This window comes from Cyprinus carpio, chromosome A20, assembly GCF_018340385.1.
Source record: "Cyprinus carpio isolate SPL01 chromosome A20, ASM1834038v1, whole genome shotgun sequence".
NCBI classification, from domain to species: Eukaryota; Metazoa; Chordata; class Actinopteri; order Cypriniformes; family Cyprinidae; genus Cyprinus; species Cyprinus carpio.
The window spans coordinates 14492795-14506018 of record NC_056591.1 but is presented as its reverse complement, the minus strand read 5'-3'; the positions used below and the strand labels follow the sequence as shown (position 1 = coordinate 14506018).

At 37.4% G+C, this 13224-nt stretch overlaps 2 protein-coding genes across 2 annotated transcripts; both read right to left on the bottom strand.

Annotated features, from left to right (window-relative positions):
- Positions 1-2603: 2603 nt before the first annotated feature.
- LOC109045109 (forkhead box protein F2-like) lies at positions 2604-4980 on the bottom strand. The gene is made up of 2 exons (XM_042777731.1): positions 3967-4980; positions 2604-3149 (listed from the first exon to the last, which is right to left on the bottom strand). Exons 1-2 carry the CDS (start codon positions 4916-4918, stop codon positions 2980-2982), a joined length of 1122 nt encoding a protein of 373 aa, XP_042633665.1. The 5' UTR covers positions 4919-4980; the 3' UTR covers positions 2604-2979.
- Positions 4981-10197: 5217 nt separating this feature from the next.
- LOC122134518 (forkhead box protein Q1-like) lies at positions 10198-11653 on the bottom strand. The gene has a single exon (XM_042777730.1). It carries the CDS (start codon positions 11462-11464, stop codon positions 10535-10537), a length of 930 nt encoding a protein of 309 aa, XP_042633664.1. The 5' UTR covers positions 11465-11653; the 3' UTR covers positions 10198-10534.
- Between the last annotated feature and the right edge of the window lie 1571 nt (positions 11654-13224).

The window sequence follows — 13224 nt, the reverse complement described above, 5'->3', positions numbered from 1 at the left end:
ATATATATGTGTGTATGTATATGTATATGTAGGCTATATATGCAGAGCTGGGTTGATTACTTGAAAATTGTTATCCGTTACAGATTACTTTTGGATTACTTTTGACCTTACTCACTTATCACATTGATTTAAACAGGATAATGTTGTACCATATTGATATAAAAATACAAAAAGAAAGAAAATATATTCCATTAAATTAACAACAAAACTGAAAATTAAAAAAAAAAATTTTTTGGTAAAAAAGACAAAAAGGTTTGGAAATGCCTGCATTACATGCAAATAAGAAATAATGTGATTTTGTGCAATTTAATGTCCTTGAAAGACAAAATCCTTCCAAAGACATTGAAGTAGATGGTTAATGATAGTGATAATTCAGATAAATATTAATGTGTTCATCAGTAGTTGATACAGCGTTGAAACTGTAAATCCAGTGGTCAAATGCTGTGTAGCCACCTGACTAATGACTGGTCTTTGTGTGAATGTTCACAAAAAACTGGACGACTTTCTGAGTGTATATAAGTGGTAGGATATTTTAGAAAGGAACATTTAAAAGATGAAAAGGGGGAATTAGGAGAATTGATCAATTATGAATAATTTATTGTTATTGTATAAATAAGATGTGATCATGTGATCCATACAAAAGTAACTGTAGTTTGATTATGAGTATTTTAAAATGTATTTTACTCTAATTACAAGTACTTAACATTTTGAATCTGATTGTGTGTGTGTGTGTGTGTGTGTGTGTGTGTGTATTTATGTACATTAGTAGGCCTATATTAGTTCAATCATATTTTGTCTTTAATATTTTGTATTTTATGTGGATTTATTTCGTAGCCTACTAAATGTTTGCTAAATATTTACTCTTTATTTGGGGGTTCAAGAGGGCACATCAGATAATGAGTGCAGAGGGGCAGCGGCTCTAGCCATGGGCCACCCCCTGTGCACGGTCCGAAGGAGAGCATGAACTCTGCTATACAAAATGAATGTAACATCTATTTGGTTCAGAATTTTTCCCATTTGATCTTGCATGATGGCATCTGAATGTGCTGTCTCTGTCAGTATTTTTTTCATATGCATTGAGAACCTCCCGTGATTCCTTTTTTATTAGCCTATAGTTTACGAACTGTGTTTATATTGTCGTTTCCAGATGATTTTACTGGTCTAAATAAATACCTCCACCATGCTTTAATAATAAGGCTTTGTATTTTTTGGAAGATAACTGTTTTGAAGACGGGTGCGATTGATGCAAGATGAATGTAGCTGTGAGTATAACCGGTGTTTATTATTAGCTATAAATGCCTTATTGTTATCCTAAATATTCTAAATATTCTCAAATTCTAAATATCTAAATATTCGTTCAGGTGTGCTGCTTTGTTTCTAAAATCAGGCAGAATACTGGCAGTCATCGAGTCTGTGATCTATTTCACAGGCGTCGCGTGAAGGTACATTAATTGACCAATAGATGGCGGTAGATGACCGACCATCTAAAAGCTTTGACTGCCTGCGCCACCAACAATCACACGAACAGTTTCTGAAATAAGTTGAATTTATTTTTTAAAATCCTTACCGCAACACATGTGTCCTTTTACTTTTGAATATCAAGAAAAAAAAAGAATTTGTTCGGTTTGCCTTTCTTTATCCATTTCAATGGGTCAAGTTCCTTAGGGCACTGCTACTAAATTAAGTAAATGAAGTAGAAGTAGGCTATGCGTTGAGACGAGTAAACTGATTTAAATCTTATTACAATTTTAAGAGTTATTACAATGTTTAAAAAACACCCTAAAGTAGGCTATTCAAATAACATAAAACCTGTCATTTATCATATTGGCCTAACTGCCGATTAATTAAAAAAAATGTTAGCTAGGCTAAATGTAAACTCTTTTTATTTCCAGTTGTAGAGTATAGAATTAAGTTTTTACTTCATCTTACACTATACGTAGCAATATTTCATTTGATCTTTTTCCTGCCCATTTTAATTCTTCTGTACGATTTACACGAGGAAGACCGAGGCTAGTCGTAGCACCTTTTACGCCAGTAAATATTTCACAGGGCAAAATATTTATTATTATTTTAAATGTCAGTTTCTGTAAAGGTAAGTTTCGACAACAAAATTGTTATTGAAAATTTCCAAAATATAGGCCTACGTTAAAAAGAATGTGCAGTTAGTCTATATGGATGTTATGAAATTATGGAACACAAAACAAATCATGAAACTGCAAAAATTTAGTTATATTAATAAGTAATAATAATATTGTGATTAAAACTGTGACAACTTGCCGCAACCAGACGTGTGAAAAATATCTTCAAACCTCGTTAAAAATAATAATAATAATAACCTACTTATTGTATATTGTTCACTTGTTTACACAACGCTATCACACAAATATGACACAGGAATTTAAGTTTTGAAGGCAGAATTCACAACAATTATTCTGATGTTGAAGAGTTTTAAATTATGCGTTTGTAATCAACATGAAAAAAACAATGGGGAAAAACACATTTGGACATTTGACTCAAAAGGATAGATAGATAGATAGATAGATAGATAGATAGATAGATAGATAGATAGATAGATAGATAGATAGATAGATAGATAGATAGATAGATAGATAGATAGATAGATAGGGTTTTGGCCTATCGGTCAGGCAAAAACACACTACTTTCCTTGAAATTTTTTATTGCCATATCACATTGCACTGTACAGATTAAGTGAAATATACTTATATGAGCTTAATTCAAACTCTACTGAAATGTAACCACCAGGCATAAAATGGCCAGTCCGTGACTTCATGAGTTTGACTGTTTCATGCGCTTGGATCGGGGAGGTCAAGTCATGTCGCCAGATGCTTTATGCTGGTTTTCAAAAATAAATTTCCAAAAATATTGTGAGTGCACAATTTATTAATCCTTCATTAATTGTTTTTACCTCACAGTTATCCAAGTGCTTATCTTTGTGCAACATGCTCCGCTACAAGCGGACTACATCACGCAAGGTTTGACGTCTTGATGCATACTCTGATGGTGGTGATGGTGATGATGGGAATATCCACCAGCAGACGGATGGAAAGAGGTAATTCCGTTAAAATTCAACATGAAGTCCTTCCGTTCTCCGACTGGGGAAGAATGTGTCGGATAGCGCGATATACCCACTGGAGACAGATAAATGCACAGTGAGATAAATATAGCCTACACATAATGACCAGTACATAAAAATATTATTATTATTATTATTATTTATAAAGGCTATATATCAGCTCAAGGGTAGGCCTATACATTTTTACCCCCATACAAGCTTTAAAGCCAAATCAAACTTTATAGTAAAAAAAAAATTTTTTTAAGCATACAATTGATGTTTTCAACAATATTCAGTAAAAATGTAGATACATAAAAAACGAAGCTATATATTTTTCGATTGTACTATTTTTTAATTTTCTTAATTGCTTATAAGATTCACATTTTTGTTCTTAGAAAATATATTTTTACGTTTAGATAAAAATAAGATTCTTAACCCCTATCAGTATAATTCTTTTTATTATTATTATACCATATTTTAAAAGCATTTTGCTGTTTTGTACCCAAACTTTTCAAACAAACAAACAAAAAACGTGGTCGAACGTAGCCTACATTAAAAAAAATAAAAAAAATCTTTCAATTGAAAAAGATGTCAACGCTTTTGAGTCATGCTCACAAAGAATAAGATGAATTTAACACCTATCAATTCAAGACGTTTTGTCGTTTATAGTCATTTAAACCTAAAACGCTGAACTTTTGGCATTCTGAGAGCTCTTTCTTTTTTTTTTTATCATGCTTTAGCATTTTGACACTGCGCGTAATTTTAGCTGGCTATAAGGTAATATGTAGCCTATTTCAGAAATATTTTCCAACGTAATAACACATATTTCAAAGCAAATATAATGGCATCTAAATGTTTCAGAGATTATATAGCCTATACGTTATTTGTTTTACCTGACATATCTGTGTTGTCTCTCGCACTTTGCTGTATATAGCCCTGTTCCAGAGAGTAGGTGAATATGCCGGGATGCTGCCCTGTGGACGGCGAATTGCTCGAGACTGTAGACGGCTGTTTTAGGTATGGAGAATTTGAAGAAGCCCATAGTGCTGTTCCCTCTGAATACGGCGAGTGACCCTCAAACGCGCCCGCTATTGCAGGGGAAGACGGAACTGGGCTGGTGTTGCTCTCCGCACCATAGTCTCCGTTCCCGGGAACCGGACAGCTAGCCATATAACCATGTCTGGAGCTGGGGGATATGTGACCATGGTGTCCGCTGCTTATTGACTCATAACCATTTCCAGACAGGTCCAGGTTATAGCCACTGCCATGGCACGCAAGTGCGCCGGTGGGAGGTTGGTAATCGAAGCTCTGGGGTAAAATGGCGGAACCGAACCCTAGGCCGTTCATCATTCTGTACATCGGTTTCATGGCCTGACATTTTCTCCTGAATCCTCGTGGTCTTCGCCGAAATGACCCTTCCTCAAACATAAACTCACTGGTGGGGTCTATGGTCCAGTAATGTCCTTTACCCGGCCGCCCAAGTCCTTTTGGTAGTTTAATGAAGCACTCGTTCAGAGACAGGTTGTGCCGAACAGAGTTTTTCCAGCCCTGGTAAGAGCCTCGGAAGAAAGGGAAGCGTGTTTGTAAGAACTGGTAAATCTCACTCAGTGTGAGTCGCTTTGTCGGTGCGCTCTGAATTGCCATCACAATGAGTGCGATGTAAGAGTAGGGCGGTTTCTCCGGGCGTCGCACTCCTGAGTTAGTCTTTTTAGTCTTGGACACTGCGCCATGGTCCTCCAAGCTACCTGTCGAGTCCATCAGTTCTGGATGCAGCGCGGTGGACGCTGGACTGGTCCTCATCGGGGGCGTCGACCGCAGTGGTCCGTGGGAGCTCTCAGTCGTCATCTGTCCCGCGCTGACGTACGAACACAACGGGTAAGAGAGACGTTGACGTTGACAGAAGAAAAAAGGTTAAGCAAAACCCCAAAGATTGCTAACTCAACCAAACATCCTATGTAAACTTAACGGTCTTTTTTTCCAGGCTTTAACGTTGTCATCAATATCCTGCTTTTTGTGAGAGAAAATATCCAAGTAATATGCCTATTCGTAATCGTTATCAACGTTTTGAAACGGTTCTTTTTCTGCCACGAGCTCCGTCCTGATCCTGGCGGCTGTAGTCCCTTTTTGAGTAAGAAATGGAAAGACTGAGTTCGTGTAGCGCCTCAACTAAACAAAACTCGACAGCCAATCATTCAATAACTCTCTCCGGCTTTCTCTGCTCTAATTGCTCCTCCTTCTCCGCCTCACCCACCCCCTCCAACCCCTAGACCTCCACAAACTCAACTCTGTCACTCTTTCCAGAACCTCATGCTGCACACTGTCCACCAAAATCAGCTGACCCCCAAACTATCGCTATATGCGACCACAAACATCGCGTCTCTCATCATTATCATCTTCTTTTTGGCTTTAACTTGCTTATTCTTTTGGCTTATTTACAAAATATGATTTGGCCATTTCGGCTGAATGAGTCAGTCAGTGTTGCACGCTTTATGAGAATAAAGTTAGGTAGGCTTATAACAGAATTATGATTTTGAATAAAGATTATTTTAGCTTATCGAGTGAGCTGAAGGCTAATCTTGTTTACTTTGTGAAATTCGCATTTGCAACTGGAATTCTAATCGGATGGGTTCATCTAGCTTAATGGACTTGGAGGGCTGTCAATATGAACAAACACTCAACGAGCGTGAGAGGCCTTAACAAACCTAGCAGGACTAAAATAAATAAACCATACCATACAATGAGGGAGACAGTGATCAGCGAGAGACAGACATGGACAAGGGAGAGAGAAAGAGAGGAATGACTTTGGCTCGAGTGGAAGCAGGCTGTCTCCGTGGAGAGGTTTGGATACCACACACAGCGCTCCAGTATCCGCTTACGGGCCCGGGGCTGCAGCATATCCCTCGAGTCCAGCGTTCATTAGCAAAAGAAAAAGGCAATTAGCCATTTGGACGTCGACAGCTCCCGCCAGCATAGAAGGGTCACAGTAGTCTTCATAGACAGTATAAATATAAATGTATTTATACAGACGTAAACATGCATATTTCCTTACATTTGTTACATGTTTCCATTTCAAGGTAGGCCTACCTACTTTTTAAAAACACAGGCTAATTCTAATTATTTATGCGCATAAATCGCCTGTTACTGCTTTTAAAAAAATGTTATGAAGTTAAAAGGAACATAAAACAGACAAAAGAAAATTACGTTGCTTCTATCTATCTATATATCTGTCTATCTAGGCTATCTATCTATATAGGCTAGGTCTATATATATAGGCTGTTCTGGCAAAAAAGAAAAAAAAAGTGTCTTCATTTTACTGAAGGAGTACATTGGAGTCGATCAGCTGAATATTTTAAGCGAATTGTGAGATCCGCCTCTGGATTTTTATTAGTCCTCGTATTTTTAATTCATATTATTATTTAATGATTAATATTATTTGTTTACGTTTTTTATTATGTATGGTATTATAAACAGCATTATATTTAGTCTTTTTTTTTTTTTTTTTTTTTTTTACATAGGCTAGTCTAAATGGCACGGGATATGTTATCTCTCGCGCTCTTTTTTCCCTTCCCTTTTTCATCACCCGTCCCGGTTCTTTTAAGTGTTCTTTTGAACAAAGCGAATCAACAATCCCCTAGTTTTAGCTTGCCGCGAGGATGTGGATAAAAACATGTTCCCGCTCTATATAAGCAGTATTTCGCCGGGTTTCCCCCGCCCGCTGAGCGCCTGACCCCCGCCGAGTCCCGGATACCCGCGGCTGCTCTAGAGAAAACCGGGCTCTGCACGAGACTTTGAACACAGTCCATCGCTATGAGTGTATGTGCGTAAGAAAGCGTCGCGCTCCCTTACGCACATACACTCACTGATCTGTTTTCATTACAGACCTCATTGAGCCACTGTAAACAAAATAGGCCTAGGCCTATATGACTTTATTCATTGTTGTTTTTTTGCCTGATGTGAAGTGTCAGAAAAATGTAAGTATCTCATTTAAAGAAAGTAGACTTACACCTGACACACAGACACAATAAACATAAATATTTTAGTGTAGGCTACTTTAAATTGTTAGAGAAAGAGGGCGCTAACATTAAGATTTTGAAATACAAATTACAGACAGTGAGAATATTAGGCTAATAGACTAATTATTATAGCTTATAACAGTGAAAATTGTATTTTATCCATTGATGCTTTATGTTTCATGTTGTAGCCTATTATAGTTACTTTCTAGGTCATAGTCTGTTCAAAGACATATTGCTTTTTTGAAGAATGGTAGGCCAGTTATTTAAGCCATTATAGCTTTACACACTGAAAAATTCAACCCACGAAATTTAAAAAAATAATATTATAATCAAGCTCGTTGGTTTTTGGAAATAAATCTAAACAAAAAAAAAATCCGTTTTAAAAGCATATTTTACTGTGCAGTAATTTCGTTTCGATGTCAGTGCTTGCACTCGAAATTAGTGACACCAGAAGAAATGTATTTTATTTGGTATAAATAGCTACATTGTAATTTATTTCGAATATTTCGTTTCGTATAGCCTATTGTCATGAATAGGCTAAATAATTTGGTTTAAAAATTGCTCTTTTTGCCTTTATTTTTTTCTCTGATAGCCCTGTATGTTTATTTAACGTGGTTTCCAGATAAGCCTGTATATTTATAGCTTATACGAATGAGCGCTTGTTTGGAGCTGAAGTGAGTCTGATAGACTTGAATTCTCAGTAAACGGTTTTTATAGACAGGTGTGTCATTCCGCGAGTTCACCTGCAGGTTGCAGCATCGCACTTAAATGGCAAGCATTTAAAAAAAGTAATAATTTAAAGGTTGAAAGCCAGACAATGCATTATTTGCTGTTTTTACTTGCTATAACCACAAAAGTAGCCTACATAAAATTGTGATCTTTTCTTGGCTATAGCATATAGGCCATTAACGTGCGACATCCACGAGTGCATCGAATTCTCTCAACTTTTATTAGTTTTTAGTTTTTTGGAGATTGTGGAGTTGCTTTGGCGATTTGTTTAACAAAATATTCTCTTCATTAGTAAATTAATTAATTAATTCGTTTATTCATTCATTCATTCATTCATCCATTCACTAGGGAGTAGCCTGCATAAAAAGACGATATAGGCTAAGTGAAGCAAGACAAGTCCTCGGACAATTGGTCTGCTTTGCTCTTAATCAGGCTCGTTCCCTGACCTGAAAATTACAGGACTGTCAACCCAAACAGATGGTGTGACTAAAGACTAAACTCGAAAAGAAAACGATGGCCCTGCTTCAGTACCGCGGACAGCGCAACATATGTTCTTGTTTGAGACAAACAAAATAAATAAATAGCACTGTCATGATAAAAAAATACCCACAATTTACAAAATAAAATGTATATTAATAAGAAATGTAAAAACCGTTTAGAAATTTATATTCTGTTTAATGATTCATATTTTGCCACGGTTATCCCTGTGGTTGTCCAGCCAGGTGTGAGATTGCTGGAGTTTAACCGAACATGTGTGGCTTTTGTTTTTGTGTGATTTCAAGTGGAAGTCAAATCATCTGCAAACACTGTAGATATGTGTGCTGATTAATTAATTTCTGTCAAAGGCCAGTTAAACCGATACCTAGATAGATAGATAGATAGATAGATAGATAGATAGATAGATAGATAGATAGATAGATAGATAGATAGATGTAAAACAGTCGTTTTTATTTTGAGAGGCAAATTTGGTCTGTTGTTGACATGTTTAATAACTAATTGTAACTATAACCCATGGCCTCAAGCTTATTTTAACAACATGAGTGAATAAATGAATAAATAAAAAAAAAACAGATATTAACGATAGCATTCATTTATTAGTCTATATTTATTATATTAGCGATATTAATGAATGATAAACATAACGTAATGTAGGCTAAATATGAACTGGAATATAGAAATAGTTCTGGATAAACTGGACATATAGGCTAGTTTCTTGTTTATGAATTTGAATGCTTCATTAGACTGACATGACGTGATTGCCATGAAGTTTCGTTTCCATTAATTCCAACTTTGACATCATTCGCCTTTTGTTTTGGCGAGTGCTGCGTTGCTTCAGCTTCAGTGACTCATGCTTGAAGACACATGTGTTGAATTTTCTGCAATCATTTGAAGAGAAAGTGTTTAGGAATCACGAGTTTCCTGAAACCTTGTAATTTCACGTTATGAAAAACGGAAAAGGGACATTTAAGCAGTGTGCGAATTATACAAGGAGTCAACAACTATTTTTAAGGAATTTGTACAGTGCTTCAATCTCCAAGACTATGGTGTTAAATTAAAATTTTTTGTGATTATTTGAATGAGTAAATCATTTCTATGTACGTGATTCAGTAATAAAGTAATGCATAATGATAATAATTAGACTATGTTTTGTCTAGCTATGTAGCCTAGCCTGTGGTTTGATGTTTATCTTAACGGAAAATACAGGAGCGGCGTACGGTTGCCATGGTTACCATCTCCGGCGACCGCAATTTCTGTTCGCTGTTATATTTGTGACCCTGGCTTTGAAAACCCAGCTAAAGACATCTTTTTGTGTTTACTGTTTTCTACATAAAATCATACTTCATAAGGTAAAGAACATTCTGTGAAAATGTAACCTCAATATCTTTCATATCTACTGAGTAAGGCCATGTCAAAGATTGAAATCACAGTGGAATGAATGATTGAAGTTAAATTCTGATGCTTGTTATCTCATAGACTACTTAGATTTTGAGATTTTAGCCTGGATTTTACAGACAGGGTCACATTTGTCGTATGGTGTCTATATGTAGGCTATTTTTGTTCCTTTTAATGCTTAGAAATTGTAAATCAGTCAACATTTTCAGTCTTTGTGTATTTAGGCTCCTGCCTTTGCATTTGGCGGCACAGATTTCAGTCAGAATCACTGTAAGTAAAACGTGAAGAAAAAAGGATCTAGTGACAAGAGCTAATGAAACAGTGATCCAAGTGACACTTAAAAGTACGGTTTCCGAAGAATAATGAACGAAAAAAAAAATTCTCTCATTTTATTTTATTAACGAAAGTACAACTGCATTGTTCAACCAACTGACCAAACATATAACTAAAAAAAACAACATATACACACACACAAAAAACCACACAACAATAACAAAACAAAACAATTCTTTCAAAGTAGTCTACATCACATTGTGTCTATAATTAATATTGGCATGGTTATGCCTTCGTTTTCAAGAAATGAAAATGGGATCGGTAAACACTGTACATTGTCGCGGGATTGATTCATCTATGAAGACATCTAAACATCAAACATGCAGCACTGCAGTAGCCCAAGTATTCTGCATGGGTTTAAATCACGAAAACACATATAGGCCTAAAACACACCATTTGACAGAGGAAAGTGCACATAACTGGTGTGTCAAACACCAAAATAATTGCGTTTAAGCGTGTAAATGTCTGCAAATTGGCTTGACCACGTGTCATTTCATGACAGCAGAGAGTCTATTCTGAAGGGATGATATTCAGTCTCTTGTACAGTAGTGTGGGAGTGTGCTAAACCCGGAAGGGAATTCGGTATGTCCGGCATTCGACTGATGCTAGTAATGTCCGCCGTATTACACCTGTAGATCGGAAAGGCATTCGACACCTCAGAACTGACCTGGAATCCGTTCTGCGGCGCATGAGCCGCGGTGGACGGCGGATAGCCCATTACGACAGGCAGAAAGTGCGGAGCCGCTGACAGCATTAGCCTGGCACTAAAACACGTGTCCTCTGTGCTTTGCTCCCTCCGCATAAACGGTTTGCTGAGGATGCTGTCTATGGCGAAGGAACTGGAAAACTTTGACTTTTCGTCGCGCGCTGGGAGCCGGCTGTCATCCGCAGGCGCGCGCTCTTGAGATTCCGAAGTGCTCAGGATCTTCTTACTGATGCGCTTCCTCCTCCGGCGAAAAACGCCGTCTGCGAAAGTGTATTCACTGTGTGGATTCAACATCCAGTAGTTGTCTTTTCCCCACGGACGCGAGGGGTCTCGCAGCACTTTTAAAAAGCAGTCGTTCAATGACAAGTTATGCCGTACGGAGTTGCGCCACCCCGTGTAGCTGCCACGAAAAAACGGGAATTTTTTCATTAAGTACTCGTTTATTTCAGCAAGTGTGAGGCGGCCGGTGTTGGAATCGCGTATGGCCATAGCGATGAGCGCGATGTAGGAGTATGGTGGTTTGGGTCTACGCGTATAAGGTTTCGCCTTCCCGTCCGAAACGGGGGCACTTGGTCCTGGGCTGTTGGCTGAACAGTCTCCATCCGAGCCCAATTCCTCCTCCGTGGACAGCGGTGAAGCCACGTTCACATCCATGTCATTGCACAGGTCCAGCGGCTTGCCCGCAAGGCGGCTCGCAGAGAAAACCTCCAACTTCATTGTAAGGCGCCTCTGTCACTTTAAACTGAGTAGCGTTTTGAAAAAGACTGTTTGTTTTGATCAATAATTTTGGAAGTGCTCAGTCTTAGTTAATGTCAAATTCTATTAAAGAAACAAGAATTGTCACTTCCTATCGGTTAAAAAGTCCTCATGGGAGAACGGACTGCACCGGCGGGTGTTAATATAATCGCTCGGCAAGGACGGCCCACGAGGGCGGGGCTTAGTGGCTAGACCTATCAATCACAAACGCATTCACGCGAGTTCGGTTTAGAGATGTTCACCTGCTCCGGTAACTGTACGGAAGTGGTTCTACGTAGGCTACGTAATAAGTCTTGTGCTTTAAATTTAATAATGTCAGCAGGTTTGTGTGAGGTTTAAATTAGTGTGGGTTCTTGTACATCATCAACCTGTAAATGAAAACTCATAAAAACAGTTGCATCTTTAAAACTCACAAATATTGTGAAACCATCCTGTGTGTACATTTAACCATACTATGAGGGTCAAATTTTAGGAAATTAATCATCAAAATTGACTTGTGAATATATTTGAAGGTTCTCAGTTTATATTATATATTTGTATAACATTTAAATAACTCCACGATAATCGAGGATAGTAAAACTTGAAATCACCTACATTTTGAGAATCACTCAATGTATCAAAAAGGTTTCTAGTTCATTAGTATAAAACAGAAAATGTCTGTATAAAAAAATCCTCAGCATGACAGAATAATACATGTTTGGCTGTACTTTTGAGAGCCATTTTTTAAAACGCCCTCACAAATAGTGTGAAAGATGTTAATAGCAACTTCTTGATTTATCATGGCCTTTGATTATATCATCAGAAAAAAAAAAAAACATTCTTTAATGTTTATGATAAGCAGTTATCGCTAGTGGATTTCCCCATTCTGCTTATTCATTGTATACCGACTTAAATACAATGCTTGACAAAGAGAACATCCCTGCTAATTCATCTGAACTGTGTAATTGGCAAGGTGAACTCACCTCTGTATGTGGAATGTGACACCTGATTCTGACGCACCCAATACCTGACATCAACTTGTCATTCACGATCACTCTTTGTAAACTGAGTTTACATGTTTAATGAAACATTTGCTTGTGGCAGTTGCTGACTTTTGAAAGAATGGGGAAGTTTACTGCATTTATGATGAGCTTGGATGAGGGCCATATACCTAAAACGGTAAGAAAAGAGATGAGAAGCACCACAGAGATCACACGCAGGTCAAAGAGTAAATGAAAAAAATAGATAACACCTATCTAAAAAATACAACTTAGCAAATCTCTTTTATTCTTTCAGCAGAGGTGAAGGCACAGTGAAAGGTCATGAAGTTTCATAAGTTCCTAACGTGCCCTAAAGTGAGTGATAATCATTTAACTGTCTTTTGAACCACACCTACATAAAGCCTTTGGGATATTTTTTCTTTGAGTGAATCCAAAACATTCTCTTGTGCACCGATGGTGTGTGTAATTTTCTGGGTTCATGGGGCAGGCAAGCAAGCCTGTGCGACTTGTGGTGTGTGCCTATAAACACACACACACAAATACACATATATACACAAATGATTATATAGACTTCCATGGAGACAGTCTGAGCATGTGTTACTGTTGGGTTCTCGGTAACCATAACTTAAATTTCCACAACAAATAATATATTTTGAAGAATATGGGAGTCTTAAACAACATTGGACCCAATTGACTTTAAATATTCATCAGCACAATAAAATATCCATACATTATACTGCT